The sequence below is a fragment of the Vidua macroura genome, chromosome 6 (genome assembly GCF_024509145.1).
Source record: "Vidua macroura isolate BioBank_ID:100142 chromosome 6, ASM2450914v1, whole genome shotgun sequence".
NCBI classification, from domain to species: domain Eukaryota; kingdom Metazoa; phylum Chordata; class Aves; order Passeriformes; family Viduidae; genus Vidua; species Vidua macroura.
The window spans coordinates 17,680,184-17,702,623 of NC_071576.1; the positions used below are offsets into that span (position 1 = coordinate 17,680,184).

Below are 22,440 nucleotides of genomic sequence, written 5' to 3' on the forward strand. Positions count from 1 at the left end.
AGGAGCTGTTCAGTATCCAAGCATATAATAAAGCTAGATGTGGTGGAGCCCTTGGGCTAACTGGGATTTTATGAGTTTGACTGCAGTGCTTATCCTTCAATAAGAGGAGGTGTTTTCAGCATTCTGATCAGGGAAGTCTTACAGTTTGTTTCATTTGTATGTATCAGTGTAAAAGAGGAAAAGCCTGAAAATATATTTTGACTGCATTCTTCTGCTATTGTTATATCTTTTCTGATTTTTTGCCTCAGATCTTAGGATGGGGATTCCTCAGGTACCCTTGAGGCAGGTAGCCAAATGCACTAATCAGAAGGCACTGTATTAACCATTACAAAACAATTCTCCTTTCAGCCTATTTGTAATCTATGACATATTTAGTAAGATTTATAGTATAGGACATGGAAATTAACTGGAAAATATGTTATGGAATATGTAAGGTTGAAGTAAATTTTGAACACTGCTATGCCTCAGGGGACCTCCAAGGGTTGCGTGGTCCTGCCCTCTGCTCAGGAGGATCAGGTGCTTCAGGGATTGCCTGGGTGAATTCACCAGGCACCCAGGTGCCTCTAAGGATAGAGATTTGACACCTCTTTGGGCTATCTGTTCCAGTGTTTGGCTAGTCTTGTTGTGAAATTTTTTTCCTGATCTAATTGGAATTTCCCACATTGCAGTTTGTCCCCAGTGCTTCTCATACTTGCTGTGATTACTTCCAAGAAGACTCTGGCTCTATCTTCTCTGTCTGTGTCCTGCTCTTAGGGAATTGAAGTCCACAGTAAGATATTACTTTGTCTCTTCTAAGGCTGATCAGCCCCACTTCTCCGATTTTCACTGATCATGCCAGATGATCTAATACAGTCAACCTGCAGTAGTGTAGTTTTGTGGCACTTATACCTGGTGAAACTCCTCTGCTTAGCTTAGGAAGTCTGGGTGACTCCAGTGATGAAGTCACTCCCACCAGCTTATGAGCTGTAAATACTGTGTGGGGCTTTTGGTACTTTTGTGTTCTTGATAGCTCTTGAAATTTTAGGCAAAAATATTTGCTGTCTCTAGTGTCAGAAAGCAAGTAGGTAGAAATTAGCTGTGCAGAAATTATATGTTCTTTTTATTTCTATTCGATTTTCTTCAGAGGGATTGGGTCATGAATAAGTCACTAAAATAAACGAACCTCAAAGTAGTGTTAATCTTAACAGCTTAACATATTTTAAGAATTATGTCATGACATTCTTTTTAGCACTGGATGTTGTCCTGAGCTGCTAATAATAAAATGTTTTAGCAATGAATAAAAGTGGGTTCTATTTTAATCAGTGCGAATATTCCAGGGTGCATAAGCTTCTCTGAAAACTCACAGGATCAAATTCTGCCCTTGAAGTGAAGTGAAAGGTTTGCATAGAAGTCAGAAGACCAGCTTTGGTCTCTAGTATTTTGCATGGCTTTTTAAAAGATATGGGTTCCAGAGGATATTTTAAAATGTGGAAACATTTTTCTTAGTCTGTTATGCCAGTAACTGCTCAGTTCAGTGTGTAGGCAAGAAAAAGTGGTCAATGTTTCAAAGAAATAGATCTACTCAAGTGATCATCACGGCTTAAAAATAATCTATACATTCAGTTTAAATTCAGGGCGTAGAACCAGGAGTAGTTTTACATCAGACAGTTTGAAACAGTGGCAATGTTTGTGGTCTCTTCTCCACACCGTCTCCTCACCTTCTATGAGGTTTAAGTACACCAAGGCTGCAAGTGAGTTTATTTAAACAATTGCTGTACTTTTTTTTGGGTGTATTTTTAGCTGGTTTACAAATGTGTTTGTGTGATATCATCTATAGAAGTCTTTCAGCTGTAGCTTTTACCCTTTGCTTTCAGTCTCTGCCATGGCCATTGCCCTTGCCCAGAATGTTGTGGTTCCACATTTTCGGTAGTGCTCAGCCCGAGGCTGATGTGTTGTCCTGTCAGAGAAGTGGGCTGGGTCAGAGCAGAATGTCAGCATCATGGTCTGACTTTGGCTCCTGTGACTGCATGCATGCTGTTAACAGTCTTGTGATGAAAGAGGAACACACCTTTTCACACACATTCCTTTCCTTACTCAGTCTGCAGGAGGGATTAAGGAGTAGTCAGTCATTCAGTACATTTTATCCTTTTCAGCATGTGCTGTTGCAGTGAACATGGTATTTCTTTCATAATGGTGTTTCTGTGGTTCTACTATTGGGTTTTTCCCCTAGCATCTTATGGAATTTAAAATACTGTCTTCACAATATCCTTGTGGGGTGGTGGTGGTCACCTCATGACTGGGGGATTGAAGAATAGAAATAAAATGTTGTTTAAGGTATCAGCAAACTTTGTGTGCCTGGGCTGGGAAATGACGAATGTGTTGTTTATATTATTTATATTCAAAGCCATATTTCTTTTTTCCTCTTGAAACTCAAAGTATTTATGACTTCTTAAACTTGACTCTTGGCTTTCAGACTTTAGAAGTGATGAGCACACAGTGTCCATCTGAGAAAAATTTGGTCTGTAGGATTTGCTTTACAGAGAACTCTCTTTCTGATTTGGGAATAGTCTGGTTTTCTATTGCGATTTTTAAACTTTCCCATTCTGCACTTGGTCTAGATATTTTCCTCTATACGGAAAAAACTTGTTTTTTTCTTCTATGAAGAGTTCTAATTAAATTGATTTTCTGTACTATAGGCCGTCTTTTTATCAGGGGGCCAGAGTTGTTTTAGAGTTTAGAGAAAGCATCTCAAGGTTAAATAGGCAGATTTTGTCTGATTTTTTTATCTTATGAATACTAATTTTGCAATTACATGGTAGCTAGCGCTAATTTTAACTTCAAGGATTTTCTTTAAACCTTGGGGTAAAAAAGCCCCCAAACACCAAAACTACCAACAGTCACTTAAAACTGTGTTTATGCCAATTTAGACAGGAGCAAAGAAGTACATCTTGCCAGTATGCAATGCCAAAGGAACACTATGTTTTAGAATTGGCTCTAATTTCCTATTTTTGCTAATATCCCAGACAAAATGTTTTTATGGAATGGATAGTTTTATTAATTTAATGCTACACCTTGACTTTTGTGCCTCAAATTACTTGATGGTTTATGCTGATATGGAGCACTGACTCAGTTGCTGTCCATGAAGTTTGGGATGGGGTGTATGTGCCTGTGCTGTGGTTGTTGCACACACAGTCATCCTGACAGAGCTGTAAGGAAAATCTGGAATCCCATGAGAGTGGACTCTTCATCCTTTTTAGACTGTAAACTAAGATGTGTGTATAAGAATTTTTAGATGTGTATATGGGTGAGTTTTTGTAGGAATGTACAAAAATGGTCTTTTTCTACTAAGAGCTGTAGCTCCCCAGTGAATTTCAAATCTGTTCTCCACAATATCAAGATGCTAGAGCTTTTGAGAAAACAACAGTAAATACTTTTTTTACTAGGGAGACAATTTTTCTGTGAATAGTTTACAGAAATTATTGATTTAGAAAAATCATGATAAATATTCCCTCTACTTTATAGAACTCCACCCTTAAAAGCTTTATTTTGTGTAACTTAAAAATGTCTTAAAATATGGAAGGAAAAATATTGGATTAAAGGTGTTGGCATTTCTACAATTTCTAAATACATTAAATTTTATGTAGCAAGGACTTGGAGAATTTTCATGTAAATACCTACAGACCTAATTGGCAATTATTAACATTCACTTAATCTCTCTCCTTTGGTTAAAACACTTCTAATTATGATATATAGTTTTGCTATGATAATGATGTGAATATTTTCCAGTCCATATCTGTTTTCTGGTCCAGAACTGAACAAAAGAAGTACTGTGGGAGCAGATTTTAGTCAGTTTAAACATAGTGGAGAAATTTAAATTTTTGTGGATGACTCTGCAGTATGGATTTAGAACTATACTGCGGAGCAAGAGAAAAATACTCTGATCCAGACTTCTTCTGGGAGAGGATCTAATAAAAATGAGATTGTGTTGCTCAAGATGCCATTCAGTGGGATTTTGACCTTCCAGGGGTGCTATCCCTCAGCCTCTCCAGGTGGTCTGTTCCAGTGCACACTGGAATGTTGTGTATGCATGTTGTGTTTTGGCTTGGTCAGGAGTGGCCACTCAAGCAAGATATCTTCCTGCTCTGCTGTGTCTGGTCCTTTTCCTGCTCGTGCAGTGAGCCACGTATATGCTTTAATGAGCTCAGCTTTGACTGGGGAGCTGCCTGTGCTCTTTTGTCCTTCAGCATCCCATGTGAGCCTGCCTACCAGGTCCCCAGAGGAGCCATGCTTTGCTCTACTGCTGTCCCATGTCGTTTTCCATTTGCCTTCCCCCCTTCCCTTAGATTTCCTGTCACACATAAATGCCTACTGCTAGCATCTGTAGATTGCCACAACAGAGTTAGGAATTATAAACTGTTTCCAAATAAAGAGTAGTTCTGGTACAGTTTTAGGTGGGGGACATTATGTACCTTAGCTGGTTATCTGGATGTAATGTCTGCTTTTTATGGTAAATGTCTCTGCAGTTCCCTGAAGTTTTCAATAACCCATAGCCTTACTCAGTGTTTTAAAACATTTATTTCTAAGTAGCAAGACTTTCATACAGTATATTTTATCTAATATCACAATATTAACTTTTTTATCGTTGAAATACCTTTTTCAGATTACATATTTCAGTCTCTGGTATTACAATAAGCAGAGTCAACGCAGATGGGTAGATTTGGACAAGCCTCTGAAAAAGCAGCTGGACAAATATGCCTTGGAGCCAACTGTGTATTTTGGAGTAGTGTTCTATGTGCCTACTGTTTCTCAGCTTCAGCAGGAGATTACCAGGTAAACCTCTTAGTATAAACTTCTATGTGTTTATAAATTTGCTCTCAGCATTCTGAAATATCTAGTTTATTTAAAAGTTGTCTGCTTTCCACTCCCCTGCCTTTATAGAAATGAAAACTATTTTAGGAAGAATTTTTGTTCAAACTTTATAGAAATGAAAACTATTTTAGGAAGAATTTTTGTTCAAACTGTATGCTAATTTATCTTTGGAATATATAAAATATGTGATAAACTAAGCAAGCAACTAACTTTTTTGTGATCTTAGGAATCTGCTCAAACCTGTTTTAAGTAGCAGGCATACCTGCATGGTCAGACTTTTAATTGTTTTAGTCCCTTCATTGACTTTTGAATTTGCTTTGAATTTGCTTGACTTTTTAATTTATTTGTTTGTTTTTGCTCTTTGTTTTGAAGATCCATATGTTGCTTTCATGGACATCTATCCTGCACAAAGCAATTGCAGATTTTATTAAGCTATGTTTTCTTTATTTGGCTTTCAGTGCTTTCTGTTCTTTAGTACAGTACATTGGCAAGCTACAGGCTACTTTGGCTTGTGAATTTTTTTTTATTTTGGTGTATCACTGAGCCATAAATATGGATGTTAGTTCTGGTACTATGTGTATGTTTCTACTGTGAAACTGGGGAACATCACATAATTGTTGCTGACTGCAGGGGGAAAAGTAAAGTAAAACTGAGCATATATACTAGCCTGTTATTCCTATGAGCCTGTACATTGGCTTCTAATAGCTTAATGAGTATAGTTCTGATTTAATGATTATTTTTAGCTGGCAATTGAGTACAAAACCCATAGCTGGATTACAAACACGTATTGTTATTTCAAAAATATGTGCTTGTATTAACTAACCCATTTAAGCTAAAAACTTTAAGTTGCCCCTGCTTTGAGTGGGGAGTTGAAGCAGATGATCACTCAGAGGTCCTTTTCATCTTAATTTATTCTGTGGTTACATGAAACTGTCTCTGTTCCTGAAATGCCCTGCCAGACACCTTTCCTGCTAATTGTGATGAGAAAGCTTTTCAGGGTCACCAGGTGCAGACCTCTTGGTGCAGACACTGGTACTGTTGTATACTGCTCAGTGCTTGGCAGCTTTAGTTTTTGGTTTTTTGTGTGATTTCTGAAAGATTTTTTTCTTTTTGAAGACTGAAGTTTTGTGCTATTTCACAGTGGCTTAAAAATTTTAGTGGCTTAAAAAATCTCTGGTTCCACTTCTGTGTTCGTGTACTAGAATACATTAGAGTAAGATAAATATTGAGGTATTGTATTGGGAAGCTAAATTGCCTGAAAAACCTTAGTCTTCTCTGGCATTTATTTAAATAAGATGATATTTATTCTGGAGCTTTAACAAAAATTTGCCAGTGTGCTGCCTGTTAGAAAGCAAGAATTTATGTGCCAGTCTTCTGCTTGTGTCTTAGAGGATGGTACTTATTTTGAAAGTAAGAGTCTGGGTTAGTCTGACAAATCTATGTGTTTTTTCATGCCTGTTTGATATAAATGAGATTGAACATGTTCAAGCAAATTGTATGTTTAATGTACACCAGGAAGTGGAAATGCTATAGATAAAAAAAGATGTGCTCTGTGGGGGTAGTGTTAAGATTCTTTATCTATAAGTTTACTTTTAATAGCAGTTCAATGGAAGGAGCTTACCTTCTGTTTCTTGACTGGGAAGACTCGTTCCCTAAATGACTTGGGCTTTTTCTTTTCCATTTTTTTGAAGGTCTGGGTTTAGTCCCAGCAGTTCTTGTGTGTTGTGTAGGGATGTTACGTACTGTTGTATGATATACTGGGTTTTTGTAGTAGATCCCCAAGAATATAAACAATATTTATAAATTATCAGTGTATTTAACAGTGATGGAAGACAGCTGTCCATTAACATGAATAACATTTATGTGGAGTTTACCTGACCTTTCTAATCACTGAATGAATTACAGCACATACTTCCATGTTCTCAGTGTAAATAATCTTACTCCACTAGAGTTAACATACAATATGAGGAAGAACTTTTTAAAACTAGACTTACAGAAGACAAATGTCCTCCTTGGCCAAGTCTGTGTAACTGTGATGGCAATTTTGAGGTGTTTTGGGCTCCAGATACAAAGTTCTGTGGGTGGCTGAACGGGGCAGAAAAATTCAGGCACATAGAGGCTCAGACTGTGGACAAACAGTACAGGTAGTAGTGGTTGCATGTATGAGAGATAATGCAAGAAAAACATAGATTAAAAGAAAAAAAAGATGTCTTGAAAGTGAGAAGAAAATGTACTGAAGTTGTAATGCAGAAATGAAAATCCCTACTGGGATTGAGGGAATGTACATTGTTAGATCTATTGGAAGAGAATGCAGCAACCCAGCAGCAGTTTACTGAACATTGTAAGGAGACAATAACAACAATTTTAAGGATGGAAGAGAAAAAAAAAAGAAAAGAGGGTTTGGTAGTAGATAGAAATTGTGGAGGTTCTTTAAGATCACTGATTCTAGAATGGTATGTGAAAGTTAAGGGAGACAGGAGTTTTAAAAGGCCTTGAAGTAGTGGGTCCAAATGATGAGAAAGACTACCCTCTACTCAAACTGGGGAATGTAGAGAGGAATAGGAAATGAAGGCATAGTCTTCTACTCTCTTAAAAATTAAGAAGCCTATGTTAGCTTTTTCTTTTTTCCCCCCTCCTTGTAGGTATCAGTATTACTTGCAATTAAAGAAAGATATCTTGGAGGGCAACATTCCTTGCACACTGGAACAAGCAATACATCTGGCTGGTTTAGCAGTTCAGGGTAAGTAAGAAATTGTACCAACTAGCTAATGTTGCATTAGAAACATTAGTGATATATTTTCTATTGCCTGTTTTCTTTATGTCACTCAAGAGACCCAATTCATTAAGTTACGAAAGGGGCTTGCTCCTTAGGACTTTGTCATATGGGCTGAGGAGAGCAACAGTTGGATCAGTGGCCCTGAACTTGCTTCTCTGCAGTCCTCAGAGGTGTACCTGGGCATCTAATATGTAGTTTCAGGAGCTGGATTTGAATTAGACATTGGAGTTCCTTTGGGGGCAAAGGCTTCAGTTGTCTGCCTACATCAACACTCCCTTCCTCTGTTTCTGTTAATGAAGACTCTATTCTGACATATCTTCATAAATAAGCAACTTTGAATGTACTTGTATTTCCACTTTTTATCCAAAATTTCCTATCACATAAGATTATTTCAAGTTAGTGTGCAAGACTGTTAGCAGTTCTTGTGTTCAAATCACTCCTGAAAACACATTTCTGTGATACCTGTATGAAAAAGGCAGCTTCATTTTTCCTGGCTAGGGTCAGATGGGATGGAGTATATACCAGTCCTGAGGCCGTCTGTACTGATTGTGTTCGGTGTTCCTTGCAACGTGCTTGTCTGATACTAATCTCTCAAAAGTTTGTAATGGCAACAGCTGTGCTTAGTTTGTTTGTATATTGTTATTTGTATATCATTCACAGTGAATGCCACTTCAGTATGTCTAACAGCAATTGTAAAACTGCCAAAATCGAACAGGACTTAAAATCACTGGCCGTATGTACAACCAAAGATTTTTTTTGTATTTGGTTAGTTATATACATCGGTTGTATCACTGTAAAGATGATGATTATGTTTTCTTGAAAATGTGGTTACCATTGGACTAGGATAAATTGTATTAATGCCTTGTTTATATAACAGTGAATCTGTTTAATTCAAGCCAGGTTTTAATGGCCTTCAACTGAAAAAAATCTTGCTGTGTTATTTATATGTATTTGGACAGTGTAAACATCTCTCTGCTCAGTGAGTTGTTTATAGAAATCTTTCAATATAACCCTCTTTATAGATGGAAAATATTCATCTTTTTAGCTTTCACTTTCATTTCTTATTCCTGTGTAAGAGATGAACTGTATATGTTGATAACACAGTGAAAAAAAACCTCAAAAAAAGCACAGGTTCTAAATTAATGTGCTCCAATGACTGAAGTAGCTGATACCAGGTAGATTAGTAATTTTAGCTGGTGAATGAGCAGAAGCAGTGCTTGTTGTTTCAAGTCAACTGGTTTCAAGAATCATCTGTATTTAAAATCAGTATAATATTTTAAATCTAAACACTGCTTTATCTCAAGAGCTGTATTGGTGTAGTGTGTCAAACGTGCTCCCCTTTCATAGAAATAACTTCCATATTAAGTGTTTTATCATTTCTTCTTCTCAATCCACAAGGAGTGTTACCAATCATTCTGAACAAGGTAAAAAGATGGGATTTTTTTACCTTTTCTCTTTATAAACATTATTGGTTGGTTTGATCTGTTGTTTTGCTTTATGATTGTAGTTAGCAGGATGGAGGTTTGCTACTTGGAGATCCTGCTGCAATTAATTGGGTTTTGAATAACTTTGTTAAAAGTGTTTGAATCAAAGGTTTTTGGTTTTTTGTTTTTTTTTTTTTAGCGGATTTTGGAGATTATGATCAGTATGAATCTCAAGAGTTTCTTCAAAGATATGCTTTGTTTCCAGTGGTAAGTACTTTCTTTAAATTGGTGCATTTAAATTATTAAATTGACAAATTTAAATCCTTCTTAAAGTTGGTAAATGCAAATAATTTTTAGGAAGTTTACGTGATCCATTTTTCTTACTGCTTCCTAGGCTGTCAAATTTAATAAAGGTTTTCTTTGAGATTTGAGTGAGATATGACACTTTATATTATGCAGAAACAAAGATGTAGTAAGATCTTTTCAATTTTATTCTATATTACACTGAAAAGAAGGTTGAGGTACAAATGGGAGAGTGAGTAAAACCACTTCAAAACAGTGTTTGTGCTTTTGGGGTTTATTTGTGCATATTACAGCATCTAAGCTCCAAGACTAGAGTCAAGGGTTGATTTGCACGTGTAAAGAAACTATAACCACTTGATTTTGTATAATTTTTTTGTATTTTATTCCACAAATGCTATTTTACCTTAAGGGTTGGCTACAAGAAGAAAAAATATTGGAAGAAGCAACACAGAAAGTTGCCTTGCTACATCAGAAGTACAGGTAACATATCTAAAGCTCTTCAATGCTTAATTTCAGTCTTCAGTAGCTTCTGTAGCTCCGAAAGTTGTGAATCTTGAAAAGCAGTTGGACTAATTTCACTTCCCATTTAAATGAGTCTCTTCTCTAATACATCTGTATTAAAGTTACAAAAGTTTTTGCTGAATGAAAATGAAAAAGAGAACAGAATATTTAGTAAAATAAATTAGAGGATTCAACTTGAAAAGAATACGGGACATGATTAAATATTGTGACTTCGCCTGTATGTGTTTCTGACTCTTGTTCATGTGAAGTTCTGACCCCAGGAAGGATGTTTCTTGATAAACAACACTGGGGGATATTAAGGGCAGGAGAAATGCAGAGACAGTAACTGTGCCAGAATGCTTATGATCTTAGGTAGAAAGGGGCTAAGGTGCAGTAGTCCAGGACAAAGGAAAGTTACGTTCTCTGTATCAGTTCATTAGTGAAAAATGTTTGTTTCTATGTGAGTAATACTGAATATTTTCCCCTGTATTGTTTTAAAACAACAGTTTGAAAACTGCAGTTGCACTTATCTTTGAAATGCACTTGTAACAAGATTACATGGTTCAGGTTCAGCAAAGAAAACTTAATCTTCATGACGTTAGGAAAAAGTGAAGAAATTGAGAGATTTATGATTGAAAAAGTATTGAGAGACATAACAATGAGCATGACAGGATTTTTCAGGTAGAAATTATGCCTTTTTTGAGGTAACTGAGGTATATTGGTGGGTAGGTAAACACAAGCTTGTAAGCCCTGTGATACTACTTCAAGTCTGTGAGAAAGCTGTCTTTGTCAGTTGGTCTAGTTATAAAGAATTCTACCTTTACCTACAGATCTTGTCCTCATGCTTTCAAAGTATTACAGTAAAATAGTCAGCATTGAGAAGATGAAACCTTCTTTTCTGAAATGTAAAATGCCAGACTACCTATTTTCCCTATAGCAATTTAGAAGAAATTTATGTCTTGAACATGTATGCCTCTGGTAAAGTGAGGAAATGTGGAGACAGTGCTGGATTTGATCAAGAATGTGATAATTGTCTGCCATTAGTAGAGATGGTAATATTAACTAGTAGTCTTTGTTGCCATTTACCCCTAAAGATGCCAGAGAGAAAGAAGTTATTAGAATTAAAGGGTAAAGGCTGAGCCAAATATATCAGCCATTGGTGCAGATAGAAACAGCACATTTGATGGCTGCCTGGGTGTCCTGGGGATGCTTTTCAAGCTTTGACAGTGTCGTTCAGAGTAAAACAAAGATGATTTTTTCTTAGTGGCAGTATTAGCTGATTGTTGTTTTATTTCTAGAGGCCTTACTCCTCCTGATGCAGAAATGTTATATATGCAAGAAGTGGAAAGAATGGAGGGCTATGGTGAAGAGACCTATCCTGCAAAGGTAAATGAGGTTTTGATCTTTGTCTAATTGCCCTTTTCTCCCTGTTTAGAGTGGTTACTTCCTGCCAAAAGTAAATAAAACCCAAACCCCCATAATTTTCTGCTCCAGAATTAATAAAGCAGTTGTTTCTTTGGTAACTTTGATTTTGAAGACTTTTTTCTCTACTTGCATAATTTTTTGCAACTTTTTACAGGACAGCCAAGGAAGTGACATATTCATTGGAGCATGTCTTGATGGTATCTTTGTGAAACACAAAAATGGTCGTCCTCCTGTTGTATTTAGGTTAGTATTGTTCTTTCATGTGATACCTTAGTGAATTTCACATTTTAAGTCTGTTTCTCACAAGGAACAATGACTTTTGGATATGATGTGTATTTATGCATTTGATAAACCTGAAACTAGTCTTGTAGTCATCATGCTACAGTGAATACTGAAGCCAGTGAGAATTTCTCAATGCATTAACTGCAAAATGAATCTCTTTAAGACAGAATAATTCTAAGACATGAATATTTAATATACAGTTGCATTGCAAAATATTTATTGAATCAAAAAGGAGCAGTTCTCTGCACACAGGGCATCTTAAATCCTGAAATTGTCTCATCAACTCATACAGAAATACTCACTTGTCAAATTGTCCAGGAGTTCCTTTCATATATTATATGTGGAGAGTTATACGATAATGTTTGTTTTATTATTTTGGATTCATACATTGTTTTAGTTTATTATTGAATGTTCTTATAAATTGTAGATAGAGCTCTGACTTACCTAAACACTTAAAATTCAGTCTTCACATGAAATGACTTTAAGATACGTTGCGTGGGCATCTTTGGGCAGAATAAATTTTTAAAAAAACATTTTGAGATTTTTTTATAAAATGAGTCTCGGCAATTTAGTTTTTATTAAATCAAGAAAGGGTTTATTCTTAGTGAACTTTAATCCTCTAGAATTGAATTTTTGACTGAATATGAACAGAAATCTTGAAATCCTATGGTCCAACAGTTACTGAAACTTCACTACTGGTGATTTTCTGGGATTAGAGAAAGTAGCCAGCTTTGCTTCTTCCTGTCCGCAGTTTTGTTTAACAGGATTTAGAAATTCAGTACTGTTAAATGTCCTTCAGAATAATTTGTGTCTCGGCTGTGATAGGAGAGCTGATGCTGAGCTCTTTTTAATTGTCTGGTGTCATCAAACTGCCCTGCTCTGCTTTCCTGCAGCATTAAACAACAGCTGTGCTTACAAAATACACAGGGAGAGGAATAAAGCTTTGTACATGCATTTTGCATGTGCATATGCACTTTGTACATAAATTCTCAAAGAGTAGTGGATGCAGTGTCTGGAAACATAGTGGGAAGCATCAGAAAGTATTTATATTCTAATTTCAGGATCCAGTTTTCTGCTCTTTTGCTTGTTTGTGTATGACTGTGGGCAATTCCATCACGGATAGCAATAGCAGGTTATTTGGATGGCAATAAAGCATAGACAAATGACCCATTAATATAATTTACAAAGACTGGGTTATGCTTGAGATTGGTTCAGGTAATTTCATGGCTGTGCTCACAAAGGCTTATGAACCAAGGCCTTAAATTTGAGGGATTTTTGTTCTACATCAGAATGGAGACATTAATGTTTCTCTGCCTCGTACACATGAGGCAATAGCTATGGAAAATGCTAACAGACACCTCTATGTAATGAAAATGGGAGTCATATAACCACCTTTAGAGAGAGCCCTATAGTCATGCCTTTTCCATGTGTTTGTATACTGCAGAATATTCTTTTAATAAATCTATTATACAAGCTTTATTTACACTAACATAATACTAACGGTTCAAGCTAAATTTGCTTTTAAAAAGAAGATGAATAAATATATTTTATGCAATCTAATTTTTTTTTCATCTGTCAATGTATAAGAGTTCTAGAAAATATGCATAATAATGCCTTAAAGGCTTTGTTTAGTGTAGGTTTAATTTTTTTTTCCTGGAATGCTTTCAAGCAGATGGGACATTATAATTTACTGATGATTAAATTTGTCTAAATTTAATTTTTTTTTCAATAATTGGAAGAATTTCAAAGGGAAGACAAGTAATAATATTACTGTACATATTGTACATCTTCCTAAGAGTTAGTCACATACATGTTTTCCTTTCAGCAGCCATTAATGGTATGGAATGGTCTACAACTTGTTCAGATAGATTAATGAACTTTTCCACAGAATCATAAAATGGTATTTAGCAGAATCATAGACTTATAGCATATACTGTCTTGAGAAGGACCCATCAGGACCATGGAGTCCAACTTCTGGCCCTGCAGAGGACACCCCAGGAGTCACACCCTGTGTCCTAGAGCATTGTCCAAATGCTTCTTAAACTCTGTCAGGCTGGTGCTGCTCCCCACTTCCCTGGGGAGTCTTGTCCTGTGCCCAGCCACCCTCTGGGTGAAGCACTTTTTTCTGATAACCAACCTAAACCTCCCCTGACTCAGCTTCAGGCCATTCCCTCAATCCTGTCACTGGTCACGAGATGGAAGAGATCAGTGTCTGCCCCTCCTCGTCCCCTCATGAGGATGTTCTTTATCCACATTCTTGATGGTGGTTCTGGTTTGCAGTTGCATTTTTTGAGGTTTGAAAATCAGAGCTTGTCCAGTCATATCCTCTCCCTTTTGTCTGCAGGTGGCATGATATTGCCAACATGTCCCACAATAAATCCTTTTTTGCATTAGAATTGGCAAACAAAGAAGAGACAATTCAGTTCCAAACTGTGAGTACATTTTTATTTTTTTCACTAAGTCATCAGTAAATAAAAACAAATTAAGACTGATAATTTAACTCAAAGGTTAAAAGCTACTATCTATATATTTAGCAGCTTTGAACTGTATGAGTGAGTCAAATGTAATTACACTGTCTTTGGCCAGCTTTCTATGGGAAGGCATTAAAAATTGGACCTTTTATGCTGAGTACATTGAAGTATCTGGTTATGTGGTCATAAACATTTTCATCCATGCCAGTAAAATTTCTAGCATGTTTTTTTGACTTGAATCAGTGGCAGTTAAAGATAAATATAGCCTTAGAGCTTTGCTGGAGTGGGCCATGGCATTCCTTGCAGAATTAATTTTATTCAGCATCTACCAGTTGCTTTTGTCAAAAGGCAGCTGTTGACAATCCTATGGCAATCTTAACTGTAATTGTATTAGTGTTACAGCTGATAAGTGTCTGGGGCAAAAGGCTTCTACTTTCAAATAAGTAGATAATACTTTTTTCATAAGTCTAAGAAAATTGTTAGACTAGAGTGTATATTTGGGTCTGCAAAGTAGAGTTGTAGGGAAAAGTTGGTGACATTAATAAAGTTACATTAAAATTAAATCAGTCAATGGTAATTTAATCTTAAAAATTTCAGTGGCTTGTCTGAAAGCAAGTGAAGGGTATGAATGTTTGACTCAATGCAAATACTGGATTTTGTTTTTTTGGCAGGAAGATATGGAAACAGCAAAATATGTGTGGAGGATGTGTGTGGCTAGACACAAATTTTACAGACTAAATAAATGCAGCCTGTAAGTAGAATACATTAGCAGAACTCTTGGTGCCCTTGCAGCTTCCACTGGGAAGTGAAATCTCCCACTCCCTCTGTGAAGTCTTTACTGTCCTCTTTAGATGACTTGGGTTCATTTTCTTAATCTTTTTTTGAGAAAATACTTACCACCAGTTTTTTAAATACATCCTGCTTTATAACAGAAGACAGTATTAAGTGCTGAAATCTTACCATAAGTAATAGTGTTTGGCCTTTGCTTCTGGATCAGAGTGCTGTGAGAGACTTCAGTTGCTTTGGGGTCTAATATTGCTATAGCTTGTGAGCTACTGGAACCAGCAGGGTTCTGGTCTGTGTTTGGCTGAACTGCTCTGAAAGGACACTAGAGTCTTTAAAAGGGTGGGCAGTGTATGTGAAGCACTCCTGAAATGTGCTCGATTGACAGCTAAAAGGTATGTGGTTCTTTAGATATGCATGGAATCTGTATAGCTCAAGTAGCACCAGTGCAAAGTAAATTTAATATAATTCATCAAATTAAATTTAAATGGACTGGTCTCGAACTTGTAAATCAATGGCTGGAATTTGAGCTACTTTACTGGAACAGCTTTCCTTCAGTTAAGTTTCTGCAGTCAAAGAATAGAGAATTAGACACAGTGAATAGTCTGTCATTGGAAAAGCATGGTTCTCATATGCTTCACTCCTCTTCATACATGGGAAGATAGATGTTTGATATCTGCTGAGGCCAGTGGAAAGATAATCAAATATTTTGTGCCACAGGTGACTCATTAGTGTGTTTAATGCTAATTTATTTGAGAAGTAAGATAAATTTGAAATAGAGTAAACCTCATACCTCAAAGCTTATAAACTTGTCTGTCTTTTGAGAGTGATAAGAAGCATTTATAGTAGTAGTGTGTTCATGGGACTTGCGCATTTCTGTCTAAATGACGTCAGGTTGGTAGTTCTATATTAAATGTCCGTCTCTAGGATTTCTTACTGTAACCACAATGTGGTTTACATGATGTTAAGTCCTCAAAAAAAACTTTTCTGGTTATTTCTTCTCTTAAGATTTCTTGTCATCTAGTCCTGTAGCTGAAAACTGTCGTATGCATGCCTGTATCAACTTCAGGGTTTTTTTTTCTGAATCTGTACATACCTTGTCTTTAGAGACTCCTTGGACTCTCCACCTGAGGAGGGCTCTCAGAAATCTTCCCTCATTCTTTCCCTTCCACGCTTTCCAATCCTTTCTCGTCCTTCACTTCCCAAAGGGTGAGCTTAAAAACATCTTTCTCACTAAAAAAATAGCAGTTCCTGCATTTGTATCATGCTATCTTTTGACCTGTCTTGCTATGAGATGCAAAGCATAGGTGCAGTGTAGGGTGGGGGGAAAAGGAGCTTAAGACTTCTGAACTTCACTTCCTGGAGCCAATCCACAAATTATGAAAATTCATTAACATTAGCATCAATGTTGGAACATATAAATGCTAACGCAGTGTAGTAATGCTTTACAGTTCCTGTAACATCTGTAATGTTACAGTCTCCATATGGTTTTATGTCTGACGTGTAGAACAGGAGATTAACTGAGATATTTTGATCTTGGGTTTTTGATTTTGCTTTGTGATGGTGGCTAATGCACAGAGCTCTTTGCTTGAGAGACTCATGTGGAAGACTAACACAGGCCTGGCTCCCAGAAATGTAGAGTGATCTTTAATTGAATTTGGGAGTGCTTTCTGATTTTTGAAATAGGTCCTGCTATTGTTAAGAATAATTTCTTACCATTAAATTTTTTCTGTAGACAAACTCAGCCAGTTACAGTGAATCCTGTTAGGAGACGATCTTCATCCAGGATGTCCATGGTAAGGAAAGCAAATAGCTTTATGTTTGCATTTTTATGGATTTCAGTTGACTTTGAATCAAATATTACTTCCCTTCAGTGAAATGAAATGAGCAGTGAAAAAGATTAGTCTAAGATGTGAGAATCTGCTTCTGACTTGTAGGAAGAACTGTTATATAATATATAAATAGTGAAATTAAAACAATTTCAATGAAAAATATTTTAAACACTTCTGTTTTCAGTTTGAACTCTGTCTCTAGGAGACTCTCCTAGATGTCAGATGTCAAGACACAGTCTTGGGTTAGTGGAGGGTAATTTGAAGGTTTTGTACCTGGTTTTTAAATTATTTTTTGTGTGAGCTCAAAGGAGAAACTTACATTGCAGATTTAGAGAAATTATTTAAGGATAAGGCTTTGTATGTGTTTATTTGTAGTATTAGACACATTATAATGTAATATAGTATATAATGCACATTATTACTATGTGTATAGTATTATATATAATATTTTATATATATACCTATATAAAATGGTATACATTATGTATTAAAAAAACTTCAATAATTCTTTTTAAAATGAATAATCAGTTTTTAACTAACAGTAAGATGTTTGCTTTTTTAGCCCAAGCCTCAGCCTTATATGATGCCTCCACCACCTCAGCTGCATTACAATGGTCATTATAGTGAACCATATGCAACTTCCCAAGGTAAGTTCATAAAATTCATGGCCACACTACACAATTTTACAAGATTAAAACTTAATTTATATTTGTAGCTACTTTAGCTATAGCTGAATAAATTATCAGGTGAACATGGGGTAGGTTTGCACTAGAACAGTCATTTAAGTGCTTGCTGCTACTCTAGACATATAGGCTGATGTGAAATACAGTCATGGAATCACGGAAGTATTTAGGTTGGAAAGGACCTTTAGGATCATCAAGTCCAACCATCAAAACAGCACCCTCAAATCCATCAGTAAACCATGTCCCCAGGTGCCACATCTACAGGTCTGTTAAATACCTCCAGGGATGGTGATTCCACCACTTCCCTTGACAAGCCTGTTCCAATGCTTCACCACTTTTTCCAAGAAGAAATTTCCTAATATCCAGTCTAAACCTCCCCTGATGCAACTTTCCCAGAGGCCATTCCCTCTTGTCCTGCCGCTTTTTACCTGGGAGGACACAAACACACCTCATTGCAGCCTTCTTTCAGTTAGTTGTAGAGAGCAGTAAGGTTCTCCCTGAGCCTCTTTTTCTCCAGGCTAAACAACCCCAGTTTCCTCCCCTGTTCCTCCTCCATATCCTCTCCTATGGGAGATGAGCAATTCTAGTTAGGATAGCGTGTACAGCAACTGTAGATTGAGGAGTCTTGTGTGAGTTTAAGCTGACCATTGCTTTTTCTGGTTCATGTATCAAACTGGTGTGTTACAGCATTGTGAGATCCTTGTCAATATTAGTCTTAATAGCTGCAAAGAGATTGCCCCAAGACAATTTACATAACTAAAATTTTTTTTAAAAAATTAAATCCAGAATGCAGGAAGAGACATTTGTCTAAGCTTGCTAGACTACAAGGTGTAGAGTAATTCAAAGGCTAAATAAGTTTGCAAGTTATGGACTTGGTATATATTTGATTGAAACAAAGGAAGAAAAAACCTCAAGCAAACGCTAACTAATCTTCTCAAGCAATGTAGACTCCTTATCTTAGCAGTTTACAGGAGAGTCATGGCTGCTTACTCTCATTATTTTGATTGTTACACATTGTGTCTTTAATTAACAAAGTTGCTACTCTGAAGAGCTGAATCTAATCTTTTGCAAAGTCTCCTCAAGTTTGATAGGAACTTTCCAGACCTACAAATCTGCTGGATAAATAGTACTCTAAAAGGCCAGCTCACTGGGAAGGGAATAAGCACATTTTCTATCAAAATAGAGTTACACAGGTCTGAATGAAATACAGGTATTCAGCTACATTCAGAATGTAACTGAATTCTTTGCAGTTTAGTGTTGTAAGTACTGCTGGGTCCTTGCTACTACAAGTGTCCTATTTTTGAACATTTTTTTAATAAAACAATTTTTGATTGTCAGCAAATTCATTAACGTAAGTGTGGCATTTATTTTGGTGAACCCAAACAGTTAAATCACGAAAACATTTACAGCAATGACTGAATCTGGAGACTGCCAAATTGTACATCCAATGAAGCAGTAATTAAAATGATTAAATATGTCTTGGATGTATAAACTTTTGGAACATATTCTTTACAGTGTAGGTGTATATGTATATATATATATATATATATATATATATGTGATATATATATGTGAACACTATATGGTGGTAGTTTAAACTGCCTCCAATATTTCTGGAGAAAAGTCAATTTGATTTTTTTTTGAGGTCTTGTGGTGCTATATCTACATCTGTCATGAATGAGTAGAAGAGAGAAGAGCAAGGGGTTTTGTTTGGTTGTTATGGGGCTGTTCTTAGGTTTTTGGTGGTATTTTTGTTTTGTTTTTCTGTGTTTTTTTTTTTCTTTCTTTCTTTGCTGTTCAAACTGATTACATTAGTGCAAATCCCAGTGTAGACATTAATTTTTTCAGTGGTATGGCTTAAGGTTGATATGGACTTTGTTTATCTTGAACTGAAACTTAAGAAGCCTATCCTAAACAGAAGAAAATAATTCTTAAACAGGCAGTGTTTTCCCATAGGGATTTACATGATTGAAATAAATATAATACATTATTCTGGTGTATATACCTTGGGTATCAACAGAACAGACAAGCTGGGATTTTGGTTTGGGATTTTTTTCCTTCCCATTTCAATACATAGCTAAAAATAACTGAGGTTTTAAAAATCACAAACTTTGCCTTAGCTACATCTTAATAGAGGATAACTTTGTTTGATGTCCTGGACATAAAGATTGTTCTTAAACTTTGCTTTCAGATAACCTCTTTGTGAGCAATCAGAATGGATACTACTGTCACTCTCAGACTAGCTTGGATAGAGCCCCTCATGACTACAGTGGTCGGATCCGCAATGGGAGTGTCTATAGCGCACACAGCACAAACTCCTTGAACAATCCACAGCATTACTTGCAGCCATCCCCCATGTCCTCTAACCCAAGCATTACTGGAAGTGATGTCCTCAGAACTGATTATGTCCCATCACACAGACATAGTGCACTAATACCGCCTTCTTATCGTCCCACGCCAGACTATGAGACTGTGATGAGACAGCTCAACAGGGGGATGGTGCACACAGATAGGCAGAGTCATTCAATGAGGAATCTTAACATCAGCAACTCATATGCTTACAGCAGGCCTGATGCCTTAGTTTACAGTCAGCCTGAAATTCGAGAGCATGCCCACTTTGCTGCCCCACAATCTAACCATTATCCATTTAACCTGAACTACAGCTTCCACAGCCAATCCCCCTACCCCTATCCTGCTGAAAAGCGCCCAGTTGTTGGGGCAGTCAGTGTGCCTGAGTTGACAAATGTGCAGCTCCAGTCTCAGGATTACCCAGCACCGAATATAATGAAGACTCAAGTCTATCGACCACCTCCCCCATACCCGTACCCAAGGCCTGCAAACAGTACTCCAGACCTTTCACGACACATCTACATCAGCAGCAGCAATCCTGATCTTATCACAAGGCGAGTGCACCACTCTGTCCAGACATTTCAGGAGGACAGCCTGCCTGTGGCTCATTCTCTTCAGGAGGTCAGTGAACCTCTGACATCGGCACGCCATGCTCAGCTGCAGAAAAGGAACAGTATTGAAATAGCAGGCTTGACACCCAGCTTTGAAGGAATAAGAATTAAAGAGAGGACCATGTCAGCTTCTGCAGCAGATGTGGCTCTTCCAAGAGTTATCTCAGAAGGGTCACAGCCCAACATTCTGATGGAGAGAACGAAGCAAAAAGAAGGTGAGCAAGAAGAATGCGTGAACTGTGATCACAAGAAAACCCTTTCAGATGCCACTATGCTGATTCACAGTAGTGAGGAAGAAGAAGAATTTGAAGAGGAGAATAAGGCCAGTACAAGTCTTTCTCCTCTCCCTGAAGATCAAACCCAACTTTCATCTGTTATGGGAGGTTATTCTCATGATTCAGTACTAAACTACCCTTATAGCTCTGTTGCTTCATCTGCTGGCCCTTTGCATATCCTTGAGCCTAAATTACATATCACAGAGGCAGAAAAGAGAATGAAAGATATGAGCCCTGTTCATTTACTAGTAGAAAGCCAGGTACAGAGAAGAGGGGAAGGACTGCTTACTCCATCTATGTCAGAATCTGATCTTACAACATCAGGGAGATACAGAGTAAGGAAAGATTCTGTAAAGAAGAGACCCGTGTCCGATCTTTTGTCTGGCAAGAAGAATATTGTGGAAGGCCTTCCCCCTCTAGGTGTAAGTGGATACTATTTGTCTTGTTTTGGGTTGTCTGTAGCAGTTGATTGTTGTTTTTGTTTGAGGTTTGGGGTTCTTTTAGTCAGTCTGAGATGCTTTTAAAACATTTAAATTAAAGCTACCTTAAGCTTGATATTTATATTTCTGTGTTTCCCTGGTTAACTTTGCTTAGCTATCTTTTATCCCCTTCTCTGCCATGTCTGAGTTCTGTTTGTTTAGTCCAACCACACAAATCCAGCTGTTCAGTGTCCATCCATCTGAAAACTAACCTGGCTAGGACCTTTAGAAGGAGCTAATTTAAAATCAGTTCTAGATCCCTATTCTGCCCTACTTCTTATCTGGAGCAGAAGCAACTCTTTCCATTCAATTTTCTTATCTTTCTCTCACTGAAAAATGATATGTAGCCAAAATGTTTACTTTTAAAAAAAATTGTTTACCTGCTTCTTCTGACCTAGGAGGGAACCTGACACCTTAAGGAATAAATTCTTTCCTTGCATTTTCTTCTTTACTTCATGCCTTCCTTTTTTCATATCCTCTCCCTTTTGCCTTCTCTTCAAGCTGTTTTTATCCCACTGAAGGTATTTCTTGCTTGCCATATCTCTTTCTCCTACTCCAGTCTTAGGACACCATAAATAGTGAAAAACTGCATGTTTCACTTTTCCCGTAATTCCCACCTCATAGAAATATCAAGGCCTGTATGGACTGCACAATTTCACTGGCACTCCTTAGTGCCCACTTTGCTTTAAAATTTTGTTCAGTTTTATGTAGTTTGTGGCAGATTTCAGGTGCTAATAGAGGAAGACCATTTTATATTTTTATTTTGCCTTTTAAAATTGATTGCTACCTGAGTTAGTGTCAAATAGCTTTCTGCACAAATTAAACTGTAGGGGAACTGCTGTATAACTTGTACTGCTGTGGTAACAGCAGATACTGCAAAAAATAACCAGGGCAAAAGCTATGTATTGAAATAGTTACTACTCTCACAAGTTTTTGTCTGTCAGATGTGCTATACATGGAGCTGAACACAATGAAATGAACCTCCATCAGCTTAAAAATTAATTTTATAATTGTGTATATTTTTCTACTTTTTTTTTCTCCTGTTTTTTTAATATGGGTATAGGGAAAAAGGGATACCCTCCTCCTTGTGTTCACATTTAGATAGTTACTTATTATTTATTCTCCAAAAGATACATTTGCAGACAGTAATGTGTCTACCAAAATCGTACCCTGCTTTTCCTTTTGACAGTTAAGTAGTTATGACACATCCCTGTCAAACTTTAAATAAAATCAATGTAAGAACTTTTTCATTGGAAGTGATTGTAACATAGTTTCTGGTTCAGAAACATTTAGGCATTGTTTCATAATACAAAACCTTACCTTTCTGTATTCATAATGGAGATGAATATCCTAGTTACAAAGCTGGCCCCAACCAGTGCTTGCACATTTTGCTTTTCA

At 36.8% G+C, this 22,440-nt stretch overlaps 1 protein-coding gene across 2 annotated transcripts in view; it reads left to right on the plus strand.

The window, feature by feature from the left end:
* The window catches only part of PTPN21 (protein tyrosine phosphatase non-receptor type 21), a 45,421-nt gene that overhangs the window by 9,630 nt on the left and 13,351 nt on the right, over positions 1 to 22,440 (plus strand). Inside the window, exons 3-14 of one of the 2 annotated variants that reach the window (XM_053980160.1) lie at positions 4,640 to 4,809; positions 7,491 to 7,588; positions 9,248 to 9,315; positions 9,761 to 9,831; positions 11,151 to 11,238; positions 11,432 to 11,520; positions 13,904 to 13,991; positions 14,702 to 14,781; positions 15,921 to 16,022; positions 16,549 to 16,609; positions 17,208 to 17,292; positions 19,520 to 20,985. In XM_053980160.1, the coding sequence (XP_053836135.1) occupies positions 4,640 to 4,809; positions 7,491 to 7,588; positions 9,248 to 9,315; positions 9,761 to 9,831; positions 11,151 to 11,238; positions 11,432 to 11,520; positions 13,904 to 13,991; positions 14,702 to 14,781; positions 15,921 to 16,022; positions 16,549 to 16,609; positions 17,208 to 17,292; positions 19,520 to 20,985 (2,466 nt within the window). The remainder of the gene's footprint in view (positions 1 to 4,639; positions 4,810 to 7,490; positions 7,589 to 9,247; positions 9,316 to 9,760; positions 9,832 to 11,150; positions 11,239 to 11,431; positions 11,521 to 13,903; positions 13,992 to 14,701; positions 14,782 to 15,920; positions 16,023 to 16,548; positions 16,610 to 17,207; positions 17,293 to 19,519; positions 20,986 to 22,440) is intronic. The other variant, XM_053980161.1, reaches the window with a different exon arrangement.